At 42.4% G+C, this 16,635-nt stretch overlaps 1 protein-coding gene across 3 annotated transcripts in view; it reads right to left on the minus strand.

The window, feature by feature from the left end:
• SP4 (Sp4 transcription factor) overlaps positions 1–10,104 on the minus strand; it is a 95,361-nt gene extending 85,257 nt beyond the window's left edge. For 2 of the 3 annotated variants that reach the window (XM_032287023.1, XM_032287025.1), the window contains exons 1-3: positions 9,885–10,104; positions 9,355–9,470; positions 7,299–8,853 (exon numbers count right to left, since the gene is read on the minus strand). In XM_032287023.1, coding sequence (XP_032142914.1) covers positions 7,299–8,853; positions 9,355–9,470; positions 9,885–9,891 — 1,678 coding nt within the window. In that variant the 5' untranslated portion in view covers positions 9,892–10,104. The remainder of the gene's footprint in view (positions 1–7,298; positions 8,854–9,354; positions 9,471–9,884) is intronic. The other variant, XM_032287024.1, reaches the window with a different exon arrangement.
• Between the last annotated feature and the right edge of the window lie 6,531 nt (positions 10,105–16,635).

Below are 16,635 nucleotides of genomic sequence, written 5' to 3' on the forward strand. Positions count from 1 at the left end.
TCCAATCTTTAGTGATCACTACCTACTGAAACAAACCATTCCATTGTTGCATAACTCTAGTCTGTCTTTGTCTATGTGTACATATACATATTCTATGTTTTTCCAGAGCCAAACAAAAAAACAAAGCTATGTCAGTTTTAAAAAAAAAAAAAAAAAAAAAGCCCTTCATATATCAAAACAACTGTCACAATTTCTCGTTTTCTTTTAAAGAAAGAACTCTGTTCTTTGATTATTGCTACTATGAAATGTTTCCCACATTCTTGATTCTGGGAATCCTTCTTGATATGTTTGCAAGTTTGCCAATGCCCCATTTAAAATGTGCCACCTGGTACGGCGCACAATATTGCAGAAGTGTTTGACGAGAACAAGGTACAGAAGGAGCTTTATTCTATACTCAGTTCATACTAAGCCAATAAATCACAAATCATTTTCACAAGTCCTTCTGCCAAACCACGTTTTTTATCTCGTAGGTATATAATTCCCTCCATCTTTTTTTTTTCTTTTTTTGAGACAGTCCACAGTCTCACTTTTTTTGTCGCCAGGCCGGAGTGCAGTGGCGCGATCTTGGCTTGCTGCAACCTCCACCTCCCGGGTTCAAGTAATTCTCGTGCCTCAGCCTCCAGAGTAGCTGGGCCTACAGGTGCATGCCACCATGTCTAGCTAATTTTTTTTGTATATTTAGTAGACGGGGTTTAACCATATTGACCAGGATGGTCTCAATCTCTTGACCTCGTGATCCACCTGCCTTGGCGTCCTGAAGTGCTGGGGTTACAGGCGTGAGCCACAGTGCCTGGCCAATACCCTCCATCTTAAGTAGAAGATCTTACCTGTTATATACATACCTTACTAATTCTGGCCCACCATTTCAGCCTATTAAGATCACTCTGAATCTCAATTCTATCATATTAGCACCACCTCCCAGCTTTGTCTCATATTTGAATTTAGTAAATATGGTCATTCTTCAACCTTGTATTTGAAAAAACAATGTCAAACAGTACTACATCAAAATTAGTTCTATTTTGCAATAGTGTGAGACTGCTTACAGAGGTGAAAAATCAATTACCACTTTTCATATAATTGTGCAACCTGCTATGAGCCTTCAAAGAGACCAGGACTATCAATACTAAAATCAAGATATATTATGTTAACATTATTTCCTTTGCATACGCATCTGGAAACCCTAAAGAAGATATTAACCTAGTTTCTTTGTGAACCCATACTGGCTCCCAGTGACTCCTGCGTTCTTTTTTAAAATACTCAAGAGCCAACTACTCAATAGTTCATTCAAGGACTTTGTTAAGAATGGTTATCAAGCTCATTTGTCTGAAGTTCAGGATGTTTTAAAGAATTTAGGTGTTATTCATGCTAAAATTTCTGGTACTTTTTACCATGCAGCATAAATTTTAAGTTACTGATACTACCCTGAAACCAAATCTGAAAGTTCCTTCTGACCTTAGGATAACTTCCAAAAAGCCAACCCAGAAACGCAGTAGAAAGACAACTGAAGCAGAAGTCAAGATTCTAGCCCTTACTTTATCATAAAATATAAGAGGGTCATTTAACCTCTCTGGGCTTCAATTTCTTCATTTCTAAAATAGGGCTAAGGAAAGAGGGTGGAAGAAAGAGGCTCAGTTATTTTTAAGTTACCTTAGTAACTACAATTTCATTAAGCCTTCATCTCACCACATACTTAAATAAGCCATTTGTGGTTGAACAGGTTTCTTTTGCCACAATTTGCTCATTCACTGGGTAGCAAAATTACAAGCATTATGAACATCCAAACTTAACTGAAACCGACATGAAAAGAGTATAGAAGAGCACACATATGTGTACAGACTAATATTAGGCCAGGTCCCCCTGTTCCCGTCAATCCTTACTGTGTCACCCCCAAGTACCTAATGTGGCAATGCAGAACCTCTGACCCACATTTCTTCAAACAGTAAAAACACAAAATGTCTTTATAAATAGACTTTAGCAGCATTATCAAAAGGTTACAACTGCTAAGCCATAATCTCCAAGATCCTTTCCACCTACAATTCTATCATTTTGTAAGAGTATGTTATTTCTACAGGATCTACACATAGCACCATTCCCTATCTTCCTTCTTGATTAAGCAAATTTAAAGCTGTGAGTGCTTTCATGCCTGCCCCAATATACCTCATGATCTACCCACCTTAGCCTCCCAAAAGTGCTGGAATTACAAGCATGAGCCACCACGCCCAGCATGTTCTTAATCTGCTTCCATGTCTGCCCCAATATTCCTTAAGTACTACTCAATATATATTCTCTGATTCAGAATATGAAAAGCAGGTGATTAAAACTCTGTTTTCAGCCAGTCATGGTGCCTCATGCCTGTAATCCCAGCATTTTGGGAGTCTGAGGTGGGGAGATCACCTGATGTCAGGAGTTTGAGACCAGCCTGGCCAAAATGGCAAAACTCCATCTCTTCTAAAAATATAAAAATTAGCCAGGCATAGGCCTGGCGCAATGGCTCACACCTGTAATCCCAGCACTTTGGGAGGCTGAGGCAGGCAGATAACCTGTGGTCAGGAGTTCAAGACCAGCCTGACTAACATGGAGAAACCTGTCTCTACTAAAAATATACAATCAGTCTGGCATGGTGGCACACGCCTGTAATCCCAGCTACTCGGCAGGGTGAGGCAGGAAAACTGCTTGAACCCGGGAGGCGGAGGTTGTGGTGAGCTGAGATTGTGCCATTGCACTCCAGCCTGGGCAACAAAAGTGAAACTCCATCTCAAAAAAAAAAAAAAAAAAAAATTAGCCAGGTGTGGTGGCATGTGCCTGTAGTCCCTACTCTTGGGAGGCTGAGGCCAGACAATTGCTTGAACCCAGGAGGTGTAGTGGGCATGAGTAGATATCCTGCCATGGCACTCCAGCCTGGGTAACAAAAGAGATTCCATTTCCAATGCAAACAAACAATCAAAAAACCCTATTTTCCTTTGTTACTCTATCCTGAAATCCTTCTAAAAAAAAAAAATGCCAGGTCGGGCATAGTGGCTCATGCCCATAATCCCAGTACTTTGGGAGGCTGAGGCAGGTGGATCACAAGGTCAAGAGTTCAAGACAAGTCTGGACAACATGGTGAAACCCCGCCTCTACTAAAAATAAATTAGCCAGGCGTGCTAGTGCATGCCTGTAGTCCCAGCTATTTGGGAGGCTGAGGCAGGAGAATCACTTGAAACCGGAAGGCAGAGGTTGCAGTGAGCCTAAAACATGCCACTCCAGCCTAAGCAACAAGAGTGAAACTCCACCTCAAAAAACAAAATGCCTTTTTAAAAAATTAATGTGGTTCTACATTGAGAACTTTTCATCTTCCATGAAAAAAAATCACTTAATAGTTAAAGCCAGGTTGGTAGTTCAGAGCCTGAGTCACTCGAATTGTATAAAAGATTTAAGTTTCTAATAATGAATTCCAATCTATCATAAAAAGTATAGAGATTTTAAAGAAGTAAGATTACTGGAGTAAATCTGACTCCCCTGAAAAAAGAGTAACCAAACACGGGAGTACATGAGTATGTATATATACAGCTACCCATGAGGGAAATCCAAATTAATAAAACATATATGGCAAAGGAAAACTATATTTGTATTAAACCTCAAGCCAATTTTCCACCTTTAATAGCTCTGGAAAACAAGATCACTGTAAGAGGTTAATTCTACTGAATAAAATTCAGTTTTAAAATTAAATATAAATTTTAATTTCTTTGGTACTAATAATGAAGAACTGGTCCTTCCACTTCTAGTTTCATACTATATCCCCAGGTTTCGTATTTTAATTCCCTGGAGAAGTAAAAAAAAAAATCAGGTAAGAGAGTCAAGTTCTTCAAGGGTCAGCAGTATCTTATCATCAAGTCTGAACTTCCTCTGTGGGAGAACCAGCATAAAATTGTTAATTTCCACTAAAATTGACTAAGAAATATTCATTCATCAATCAAAAGGCCTACAGTATGATCTCTGTTACTACATATGATGATTACTACCAAAAATAAGGCACATTGTGGGCCACTGCAAGTTAATTAGATTTAGCTATCCACAGTTCCTATAAGCTCCAAAGTATTTAAGAAAATGTAACACCTGAAATTCATTTTATTTAGGGCTCTTTGACCATTAGAAGACATTGTGAAAACAGGCAGTTCATTCTCCTCACTTAGTTAAAATAAAGGAGCTTTAGCCAGAAGTACAATTAGTTGTCTTTGAGCTTAAATTAAGGTTTCTGCTTTTCCTCTGAAGTCAAACAGCATGTTCTTCTTTATAAGTGAGAACTTTAAAAAAAAAAAAAAAAAAAAAAAAAAAAGGATTACACATGGACATACAGGTGGAATACTCACACTGGGGACTATAAAAGGTGGGGGACTGAGTGAGGGTTGAAAAATGACCTATTGGGTACAATGTTCACTAGTTGGGTGACGGGTACACTAAAATGTCACCACTATGCAATATATCCATGTAACACAACTGCACTTGTACCCCCTATATCTATTTTTTTTAAGTAAAAGTAAAAATTTTTAAAGTCAAATTCAGAATCCCAATAAGGAAACAAACAAAAATATGCAGAGCATACACATATTTGGTTCCTACTACAATTCTAACCAATGCTCAGCATGGAGTCAGGATTTACAGCTGAGACCAAAGCACAGAAACACATGATGCTGAATACACTATTAACGGAAGAGGATGCCCCTAGGTTGTTGCTAATATTCTCATTTCATAAAATTAAGTACCAAGCTCCCCAGCTTCAAGTACTGGTTTTATTAGCTTTCCCTTGTACGATTTTACTTTTTTCAAATTTCCTCCTATACTTAAATGAAACCATCCAAATCACGTCAATCCTTTAAGTGAAAAAATTGTCCCTGAAAATGAAGGAATAACCACACCTATTGGCAGTGTTCAGCATACAGTAGCCATCTCAACACACACTTGTGGAATAAAAACTAAAGTTTTCAGCTGAGGGTTGGAAATCGATTAAGGAAAAAAAAAAACCTAAAAAGTTGTACTTGCCACCAAAATCTATTCTGAGGCACAAATGAACTAGCTCAACACCCACCTGCTTCCATATTCTGTCTTCTGGTTCACTGCTGATGACTAGACACTTGATTCTCAAACTTCAGTGAGTTTGTCCGAGACACGGTCTCCATCTGTCACTCAGGTGGAAGTGCAGTGAGGCAGTCACAGCTCACTGCAGCTTGCATCCCCTGGGCGTAAGCGATCCTCCTACTTCAGCCTCCCAAGAAACTGGGACCACAGGTGTACCACCACATTCGGCTAATTTAAAAAAATTTTTTTGGAGAGACTATGTTGCCCAGGCTGGTTTTGAACTAGTGGGCTCAAGCAATCCTCCCACCCTGGCCTCCCGAAGTGTTGGGATTACAGGATGAGCCACCACACCCAGCTGCTTCAGTGAGTTTTAGAGTTACCTGAAAAGTATGCTAAAAGGCAAATCCCTTGTCCCCCACGATTCAAAACTTACAGTACCAGAAGCTGGATCCTGTGTTTATAATCAACCATTCAAGTTAATCTAAGTTTGGGTGGCCAAAACATTTGTTTACTCTCACATGGCTAAGGGAAAACTTCTGGATTGCAACAGATACCAATTAAAGAGCAGAAGAATTGATTACTTCTAACCTAAATTAGAAATTACTCCATTCTCTTAATTAATCACAATTCGCTAACTAATGCTTAATAAGATGAAATAGAAGTGAAATAACTTCTGCTTTTACAATGCAAACTGTCATTCAACCCACCAAAAACACTTTCCTGAAATACTACAATTATTGTCAAAGTTTTCAGCAAAGGAGTAGAAACAAAGCAAGTTAAGGACTGTAAACCAGACAAACACTTATATAATTACGCTGTAACAGTTTTAGGGAAAAAAACCACACTCAAAACACTAAATTACTGTGCTTGCCAATAAAGAAGCCACTAGCCACATGTGGCTACTTAAATTAAAATTAAATGAAATTTAAAATTCAGTTCCTCAGGTGCCCCAGACATACCTAATTGCTTAGGAGTCACATGTAGCTAGCCTGTGGCTAACATTTTAGATAGGACACATAAACATTTCTAACATCACAGAGCGTTCCGCTGGATGGCGCTGTCTAGAAGTAGCAGGTATCTACATAAAAACTATAATCCCAGTTCTCCTGAATCAGAAAGTTTTATCTGGCAATTTACAATTTCACATACATATGTCTACTTGAGGTATTAACCATAAAATAACCCTAGCATATTTTTTTGGCAACTTATTTCAAGAAAGGTCATTCAAAAGTGATAAACTTATTTATCTCAGATTATCAATACAGAAATATTTAACTGACAAGGTCTGAAAGTATCAAAGGCACTAAAACAAAACGAGGTTTTCATCAAATCAGAATCAATGAAAAGGGCTTAACTACTAGAAAACAAAAGTTATTAGGGATAAGACTGGTCCAAAAAAGATTAAACTACTTGCCAAGTACTTCAGAAGTATCTATTTACACGCATAACAAATAATAACTACTTCTTAAATTGGTTTAAAAATAACTTTACCACAATTAATTCAAATTAGTGAATTCTGTCAACATTTTTCATTGCTTTCCACCAACCTTACATTAAACATCTACAAATCACACAATGACCATAAGATTTAATTAAATATAATTCTAAGTGAAGGATTATAAATTCAAATCCTGATATTAGCTTAAAAGTAGACATAAAATTTAACCAAACAACTTACAATGTAAAACTATCTCTCAGCTGCATCAATGTCTAGTTTAAAACAGTCCAGTGTAATAAAACACAAAAGTACAGGGCACAAGATACTGAAACTTGAGAAATAGCTTAAATTAAAAAAAAGTTAGCCTTATTATACTACAGAATTAAAAGTTCAACAGATTCACAGTTACATATACCAATTGAGTTTAAAACTACTTTCCCTCAAAGAAGAGATAAATATTATTTTGACTAGGGTTCTTTCTGAAAAGTTCGAAGGTACTGAAATAAGACCACTTAATTACAGAAGGCAATTATGATTCTAATCTGAAAGCTTTGTCTCATAAAATAATACTGTTAAAAAAATTGTCTAACAAATTTAACACATAAAACCTAACATAAAATCTACAAAAGTGAACATCACACTGATTACTATAGAGCTATGTTTGTTACTATAATATTCCTGTTTCTGGTTCCTTATGATTACGTGTTTACTTCAGAGGCTATGTCAAACCTAAGAATTAGCAAAGAAAAGCAATGATTGTTATGAAAACGATTTATAAGGTACTTAAAAAGATGTCATAACTTACCTGCAACACTAGTGATTGTAACAGGAACTCCCTGCACTTGAACACCTGCAGCACCCAGGTTGGCAACGCTCACTGTCTGAAGGTTAGGCACTGATGCAAGCTGGGCAGTATTCAAAGTTATTGGGGCACCAGCAACAGCCACAGGAGCAATCTGAGCAAGAGTTGTGCCACCACTTGAAGACACTGGGGTGATGGTTAATTGTTGGGATAACCCAGCATTCTGAACTTGCAAATTTGAAAGACTCTGAATATTCTGAACTTGTACAGTCTGCCAACTGATTTGCCCTGAAGGTGTTAAAGTTGGAGCCCTGATAAGCACCTGAGTCGGATTTACTGCTTGAAGTTGAACATTCTGCAAAGGCTGCTGCTGGATGGTCTGAATTGTCTGCCCTGACTGGAGTTGAAATGACTGTGGTGGAATTGCCTGAATGATCTGTTGCTGAGGCTGTTGGATCTGGATCTGCTGTAAGATAGGTTGGCCTACAATTTGCACCTGCTGAAGAGAATTTGATTGATCCTGTGCATTCTGCATTCCATTAGGCTGTAGCTGACTGGAGCTCTGGGCTTCAGACTCAGTAGCAGCAGGTGTTTGAGACTCTTCAATGGTGCGTTCAGAACTACTGGCTGACGTGCTTGCATACTGGCCCGTATCTGCTGAGCTCACTAATGTGTCACTGCTTGTCAGAGATGTTGAAGCAGTGGTTGTACAGGTAGTGGAGGAGGAGGGAGATTCCGGCATAGTACTGGCAGAAGTAGTGGTATTAGTGGGTGTGGAAACTAACTGATTCCCATTGGAAGTCCCACTATCAGCAGTAGTAGCAGGCTGGCCAACCTGCCCAGTCCCTCCTCCAGCAGCCACGTTGTTTATCACTGGCAAAGCTAGAGTCACGCCTCCAATGTTAATTGGTAGGGTGGTTACAACTTGAGCCTGAGTACCAGGAAGAGTCTGTAACTGAAGTGGTATTGAAACACCAGGTCTAATTTGGACTGGAACTGTCTGATTTGCCAGATTTTGAGCAAGAATATTCCCAGAAGCTGTCCTGTTAGCAGCTGTGAGTATAGCTTGATTATTACCTGCAGAAATGAGCTGAATTTGACCCTGCAAATCCTGTAGAGATGAACTACTAGTTGGATTGATTTGAATTTGTTGACCTTCCACTGTCTGAAGTTGTGGAATCACTTGGTACTGTACACTACCACTTGGATTTTGTACTTGTATGACTTGAAATTGACCAGGGGTGGAAGAATTACCTGATTTAGTTTTTGTAGGAGATGCACTCCCGTTATTACTGCTGGAAGAGCTAGATGAACTAGAAGCTGGTTGAGAAACGTTATTTTCTTTTGAAGCAGGAGGAGTGGAGGCAACAAGTTGCCAAGCGTTTCCAGCAAGTTGCGTTGTTACCAGTTCTAGCTGTTGTGGTTGATTCTGAAGCTGCACCAATCCTTGGCTTGGATCTATAATAATTTGTTGTTGTCCAGTTGCTTGATTTTCACCAGGAGTCCCTATTTTGCTGCAAGTAGCTGCCAGTAAAGCCAGAGGAGAGGGCTGAGAGTCCTACCCAAAATAGGGCGGTAAAGCAGAAGGGGGAAAAAAAAAGTGGGCGGATTTAGTGGAGGCCAGTAGTTGCCAGGGGGTTACTTATTTATTTTGACAACTCTACATAACAAAATTTAGGAAGCAGCAGAAATCAAAAAGAAATACGAACAAAAGTAGATAAGAACTATTTGAATAAGGAAGCAGGTCCTATAACATCAAGTTTAAATAAAAGGAAATTTCTTTAAAACTCTGTAAAGTGTTTTGTTCCTAAACTCAAAATGCCCTTCGGAACACACACACCGTTTTCTTATAGTCTGAATTCCTGATTTAATTTTAAACAGCGTTATACCCTTAAAGAGGTGAAATCTTGATGAATTTACAATTTAAGTTCCTCACTCTCAGAAAGATGCTTTAAGTGGACATTTTTATTCTGTTCTTTACTTCTGGGCATTTAAAGGGCATAACTCCCTCTCTTTCCTAATGTGTCGTTAAGAATTTTATTTATTTGTTTGCCTTTACCTGGGAGCCTGAGGTTTTGGGTTTTTTATTGTTATTCTCTGGCTCAGAGGTTTTCCCTCCTTCTGTAGCCATCGCCGCTGCCGCTGCCGCCTCCTCCTCCTCCTCCTTCTTCTGATCTGCAACAAACCCCCCAACCACACACACACACGACAACAGGTTATTAGGATTATTATTATTCGTCTTCTCCCTCTCCTCTTCTCCCCCCCCCCGAACATTAATCTCCATAAACCCGCGATCCACGCACACCGGCAGGGGGTGGGGGAGAAGGAGGGAAGGGAGGAGGGGGTATCACAAAACGTGGTTTGAAACCCGACCCATCGGCTCCAGAGCAACACCCAGAAGGAGGTTGTTCTCTCTCAGACATTAAGACAAAACACAACCCTCCTTCCCTCCCCCTGATTCCCTCCCGCCCTCTCCTCCTCCCCTTAAAGCATCTCAGCGGCCCCGGGGGAGGGGGGAGAACCGAGCAGGGTCTGGGGAGGGAGGGAGGGAGGCGGCGAAGGAGACCGAGGGGGGTGGAGAATACGTACCGCTCATCCCGCATTAACAGGACAAACCCTCAGACGGAGACACTGGGATAGAGGTGGGTGGGGGTGGGGGCGAGGCGGGAGGAGAGGCCGGTCCCGCCCGCCCGCGGTGGCTCGGAGGAGGCTGTAGCTGGCACAGGCTCTGCCTCTTTTTCCACGAATGGCCGCCGCTGGGCTGTGGCGTAGCAGCTCCTCTCTCCGCCCGAGCCCGGCTGACTCGCCCTTGATTGACAACGGCGGCGCGCGGCGCGGGCGGCGGCGCGGGTCGGGGGCGGGGCCAGGGCGGCGCGAGCCCTGCCGACTCCCCACCCCCCTCGGCCTCTCTCCGCCGGAGCCTCCGACTCTCCACCCCTTCCCCCAGCGGATTGGCCGCCGACCTGCCGGGGGCCGGGGCGCTGGGGCCGCCTCCTCTCCACCCCCTTTCTCGAGGTTATTCTTTTAGCAGCTCTTCTCCTCCTCCCTGGATTCTCTGGCGCTCTTTCCTCGGCGTTCTAACTCAGGAGCGCTGCCGGTAGGCCCTCCATACAGCCAAACTTGTTGTCTCAGGATATCCCGCCCCCTACTCATTTCCCAGCGCCCTCCACTCAAAAACCTGCTCCAGCATCTCTCCAATTGCCACTTAAGAAAAAAGTAGGGCCCTCGCTCCAGGCAAGCGAGAGGGGCGGACGTGGGCGCTCGCGGACCACCGACAGCTCGGTGCGCCAGGTGAACTGCCCGCTGCCCCCGCGCAGGGAGCATGGCTTTCCTGAGGCGCATCCGGACGCGGGCGCCCTTTTTCCCTGGCTCGGTATCCATTGGCTGAGCCCCCGCTTACGCGCGCTGAGTGGTGGGAGAAAGAGGGCGGGGCAATGTCGCAAAGGCTGTCGGCACTCGTAGTTTCCGGCGGCCGCGGCGCTTTCTTCGAGGCACCGCCTCTCTCCCGCCCCCAACCGAGGCCGGGCTGCCGAGCGGAAAGCTGCCCGAGGGGGCGGTGGCGGCAGGGCGTGGCCGGGGCCGAGTGGGAGTTGAACTGAGCGAGGAGGGGGAATGGGTGTTGTTTGCCTGGGCCTATCCGCCGCGCGGGGCTGCCCAAACCACCTCTGCCACCGCCTCCTCGGCTCCAAGCCGCTCCCCGCGGGGCGAGCTCACACCCGGAGAGCTCGGCGATTGAGCGGGCGGCGGCGTGAAGAGGCGGGGTTTGCTGTCCTCGGGGTTTGAATGAACCCGGCTTCTTGAAGCAGCGCCCTCGCCTTGCCTTTCTTTGCTCACCTTCCTCTCAGGACCCCCGCTTTGAGTCCGAGGCCTGTTTTCTCACTGAGAAGGATCTTCCATTTTTATTTGTTGTCTCTCTGACTGGCAGGCAGCTGGTGCAGAGCAGTGACCCGCCTTCTAGGGTTGTATAGCGTTTTGCCGAAAAGCCTAAGTGGTTGGCAGAGTTCTCAGTCTTACGGATCTCACAAGAATCTCCGGGAAAAGAAAAGCCCAGCTCCACATGGGTCAGCCCCGCTTATGGTTTAGTATAAGCGTACGGGCAAGTGCAATTTACATCTGGCTTCATAAAGCATTTTATTGTCAAATGCACTTGAGCAGTCTCCTGCCCCAGCTTTCCTCCAAAGTCCTGAAGTCTGGATGATGCCATGGAACATAATCACCGCCTGATTGAGTGTACCAAAGGTGGAAGTGACCCCGCATGTCAATATTGACGTTGGGAACAAGGCATTCTTACCCACCCAGGCTCATTCTCTCTTTTTTAACCTGGGCTCCACAGTCAGCCTTGGCCATTTTTGTCTCCTGCCTGAGGCCTGACATGCTACAAGGGTGAGGAGGTCCCAGATGCTGAACTTCTCTGGCATTTCCTTTGCTTGTTAAAGTAACTGCAAAATCAGATGGTGACAAAGCCATGCAGCAAGACAAAGCAATTCGAGTGATTACATAGTATTGTCTAACCCATCTTATAAAATGAGCCAGAGATCCCTGAACAACATGCTTTTCCCTCATCATGTACAATATAGAAAGCTCAAAAGTGCTTATTGTATTTACATATATACTACCTATCCTTAGGTCCCCTCCTCCCGTTAGTTCACCATGATAAATGAAAGTCTTACGAATTGGGGCTTTTTGTTTTCTTTTAGAAAACCTGCTTCTAAGAGGCAATGTCACTGTCTCTGAACCATAGATTAAAAATAATGCTTTGGGAAGCTGAGGCGAGCGGATCACAAGGTCAGGAGTTCAAGACCAGTCTGGTCATCAAAGTGAAACCCCGTCTCTACTAAAAATACAAAAAATTAGTTGGGTGTGGTAGTGTGCGCCAGGAATCCCAGCTACTCGGGAGGCTGAGGCAGGAGAATCTCTTGAACGTGGGAGGCTGAGGTTGCAGTGAGCAGAGATCCCACCACTGCACTCCAACCTGGGTGACAGTGCAAGACTCGGTCTCAGAAATAAATAAATAAATAAATAAACTTAGCCATCAGTATGAATCTACAAAGCCCTAAATATTCTGCACCCTGTAGATAAATGGCAATACTGATATCCAAGAAACATAAGTCCTGCTTTTTATGGTGGACCGAAGTCTTCTAGTCCTTGGCTGTTAGGGACTGAATGTGTTCTCTGCCCCCTTCCCCATTCGTGTTGAAATTCTAGACGGGGCGTGGCTCACGCCTGTAATTCCAGCTCTTTGAGAGGCCGAGGCAGGTGGATCACTTGAACCCAGCAGTTCCAGACCAGTTTGGGCGACCTGGTGAAACCCAGGCTCTACAAAAATTAGCCAGCGTGGTGGCGCTAGCCTGTAGTCCCAGCTTATTGTGAGGCTGAGGCAGGAAAATCACTTGAGCCCAGGAGGCGGAGGTTGCAGTGCACCACTGCATTCCAGCCTGGGCAACAAAGTGAGACCCTGTCTCAAAAAAAAAAAAAAAAAAAAAAAAAAAAAACAGAAGGAAGAAAGGAGGGAGGAAGGGAGGAAGGAAGGGAAGAAAAGAAGGAAGGGAAGGAAGGAAAAATTCTATCCCCTAGTGTGATGGTATTAGAAACTATAAGGTAAGCTCTTTGGGAGATAATTAGGATTAAATATGGGGCCCTCATGAATGAGATTAGTCACCTTAGAAGAATCAGGAGACAGCTTGCTTCTCCTCCCTGTGCTGTCTTCCATTTGAAGGTAACAGCCAAAAGTCCTCAGTGTGATACCCAGTAGAAAGTCAGTTTTGCTAGGGAGGTAGTATTGACAAAGACCCTCTCCTTTGACTAAACTTGAGTCAGGTTCCTCTGAGTCCACTTTCTGACTAGGTCCTGACCAGGAACTCTGTCCTTAGTTTAGTGGCTTTGCCCATTTAGTCCAGTTTTAGCAAGAATCCTGCTGGGTCAGTTGGGCAAAAATGCCTCACCCTTAGTATTTGGCCATACTTGATATCTAATCAAATTCCTTATCCCCTGTTATCAATATCTTAGCACCCTGGTCTGCCTTCAGCAATAATCCCATTAAATTGGTTTAGCCAGAATCCTTCTTTATTCGGAAATTTTCCCTTAGTAATTTTCCATCCACTGACTCCATCCTGCTCCTTAGCTTTGATCACTAGTTGTCTTTGTATTCATAGTTGAGTCCAATCTGTCTCTCCCACTACAAGACCCCGTTGGATAGTGTCTCCTTGAATGAAGTCTTTATTGCTGTCTTTAACAAGTATCATGCATTATTTTTTTTCTTCAACAATGTAAATATAAATTCAACAAAATTCTCAGCCTCAAGCCTGCGAGGGTGGTCTTTTCCCTGAGGAAGCAGTGGTCTAAAAACATTCCTTCCTACACTCATTATTGCCTAAAAAACAGTGGCTTTCAAACTTTAAAAAAATTATGAACCACGGCCGGGCGTAGTGACTCACGCCTGTAATCCAAGCACTTTGGAGGCCAAGGCGGCGGATCACCTGAGGTTGGGGGTTCAAGACCAGCCTGACCAACATGGTGAAACTCCATCTGAAAAAAAAAAAAAATTATGAACAACAAAAATAAATATGTTTTACACAATGGCTGACCCAGTGTGTACTTTTTAAAAATGTATGACCCCGGGCCAGGCGTAGTGGTTCACTCCTGTTAATTCCAGCACTTTTGGAGGCCAAGGTAGGCGAATCACTTGAGGTCAGTTGTTCAACACCAGCCTGGGAGAATCACTTGAGGTCAGGAGTTCAAGACCAGTCTGGCCAACATAGTGAAATCCCATCTCTACCAAAAATACCAAAATTAGTCAGGTATGGTGGTGAATGCCTGTAGTCCCAGCTACTTGGGAGTCTGAGGCAGGAGAATTGCTTAAAGCTGGGAGGCAGGGGCTGCAATCAGCCGAGGCTACAGTGAGCTGAGTTGGTACCATTGCACTCCACCCTGGGCAACAGAGCAAGACCCTGTCTCAAAAAAAAAAAGAAAAAAAAAGTATGACCCACAGGAATAAGTATATTTTATATTATGGCCCAGTGTGTACACATACATAGGAAATCAGCATTTGTATGTGAAATATTTAACAACACTGAGCCTTGACCACTCAGCTCACTTTCATAAAGCTCAAATAGTGACCTAGAGATAGAAGTCCTCTGCCACGAACTATCCGTGTAGTTGTGGAGTTGAGAGATCCAGAGGGTGGTGGAACAATAAGGGGACTTTGCAAGGAGAGGATTTGGACACTCATTGACACCTGAATGGATGTGACAGAAGGAGCTCCAGAGGTTACTTAGTATTTCAGAGAAACTCAGGCCAAACATGGCATAAATGAGAAAAAGGGACCATATTTGAATGTCTCTTTTAAAAGGAAGCTACTTTTAAAAAAACTGTTAAGCCGCTTTCTTTTTTTTCTTTTCTTTTTTTTTCCCTAGCACCCTCCGAAAATTACACAAATTATTTTGTATTTGGGAAGCATATAGGAAGAGATTTGGAGAGACTATAAACCAGAGAATAGTCAAAGCTTAACATCCACTTTTGCTCAAAAGTGTATTAACTAAGAGTATAGCCAACCAGAAATTAGACACAGGGCTCAGTGAACATATTTCACTTAGAACAAATAGCATTATTAGTACATCTGGACCTTGCATAGTTGTTACCATAATAAAGCTCTGGTAGAACATAAAATTACATTAAAAATAAATTCCTTAACCAACAATAATTGTTTTTAGGAAGCAGAGAAAGTTTAAGTGTAATGTAACTGGGATATTCATATATATATACATACATAATTGACACCAGCAAGTAGATCAAGATAAACCTGCAGAGTACTGTGTTTGGTAGATAAGCAGATGGCCTTGCTATTTCTCATGTGCATGCATTTAGCTCTCCCATAGTCTGGACAACTTCAGAGAAGATTTAACTCACAATTTTTAAATGTGTAAAGTTTATTACTTCAGCCCAGTTACATGTATAGTTAATACACATTAGAACACAATAGCTATTGACAGTTATTAGAACATAGCATATACAACTGTTCAATATTTTATATCGATCTATATGTGCAAAGGAGTATAATATGGCTTATTATTGTTGCCATAAAAGAAAAGATATTTGGTCAATGTGGAACTTAAGACATAGATGAATTAAATTTCCTAAGGTTATATGTGAACTTGGTGATTGCCAAGTCCAGTGGCTCATTCCTATAATCCCAACAGTTTGAGAGCATGAGGTGGGAAGATTACTTGAGCTCAGGGGTTCAAGAAGCTGGGTGTGGTGGCATACACCTGTTGTCATACCTACTGAGGAGGCTGAGGTGGGAGGGTCACTTGGGCCTGGGAGATTAAGCCTGCAGTGAGCTGTAACAGTGCCACTGCAATTCAGTCTGGGTGACAGAGCAAGACCCTGTCTCAAAAATAGATAAAAAATAAAGTTGATTATTAAACATCATGAAAATATAGACCAAAAATGCCCAGTGTATTTGCAATTGCAACTTTCAAAAATATGCAATTCCTGATATTCAACTTATTATTTTTTCATTAATAAAGTAATCTTTCATTGGATAAAACTATTCGGATTTATATTCTGGTCTGCTTCTTATTAAAAGTGTGGCCTTTGGGCAAGTGACTTCAACCCCTCTGAGCGTCATTCCTTCATCTGTGAAACAGTGAAGATGATAATGTTACCATCTCATGAGGCTGTTTCAGGAATTGAATGAGATTAAAAGATTTTAGAATACTCTCTGATAAGCTCTCCTTAAATGTTGGCTGTCATTTTAATCATTATTATTAATGTTATTACTAATTACGATAGTTTCCACAAGTCGTACACAGAGGTATATGAGCAAAAAGCTTCTCTATTTTATCTACCTCTATTCCAAACACTGAATTCATCGATGCTAGCTGATAGTATAACCTTTCTCACTTTTCTCTAGTTTACACAAATCATATATGTGTGTTTACGAGATTTTTAACATAAAATTGCACACATACACGCATACACAACATATATATGCAAATTTGGATTTTTTACCTTAATATATTATGGCCATCTGACCAGGATAAAAAATATATAAATTGGCCGCACATGGTGGCTCACACCCGTAATCCCAGCACTGTGGGAGGCCGAAGTGGGCAGATCACAAGGTCAGGAGTTTGAGACCAGCATGGTGATACCCCATCTCTACTATAAATACAAAAAAAATTAGCCGGGTATGGTGGTGCACGCCTGTAATCCCAGCTACTCGGGAGGCTGAGACAGGAGAATTGCTTGAACCTGGGAGGCAGAGGTTGCAGTGAGCCGAGATCGTGCCACTGCACCCCAGCCTGGAGACAGAGTGAGACTCCATCTCAAAAAAAAAAGA

This window comes from Sapajus apella, unplaced genomic scaffold (genome assembly GCF_009761245.1).
Source record: "Sapajus apella isolate SASKATOON/1434 unplaced genomic scaffold, GSC_monkey_1.0 scaffold19, whole genome shotgun sequence".
Lineage (NCBI taxonomy): Eukaryota > Metazoa > Chordata > Mammalia > Primates > Cebidae > Sapajus > Sapajus apella.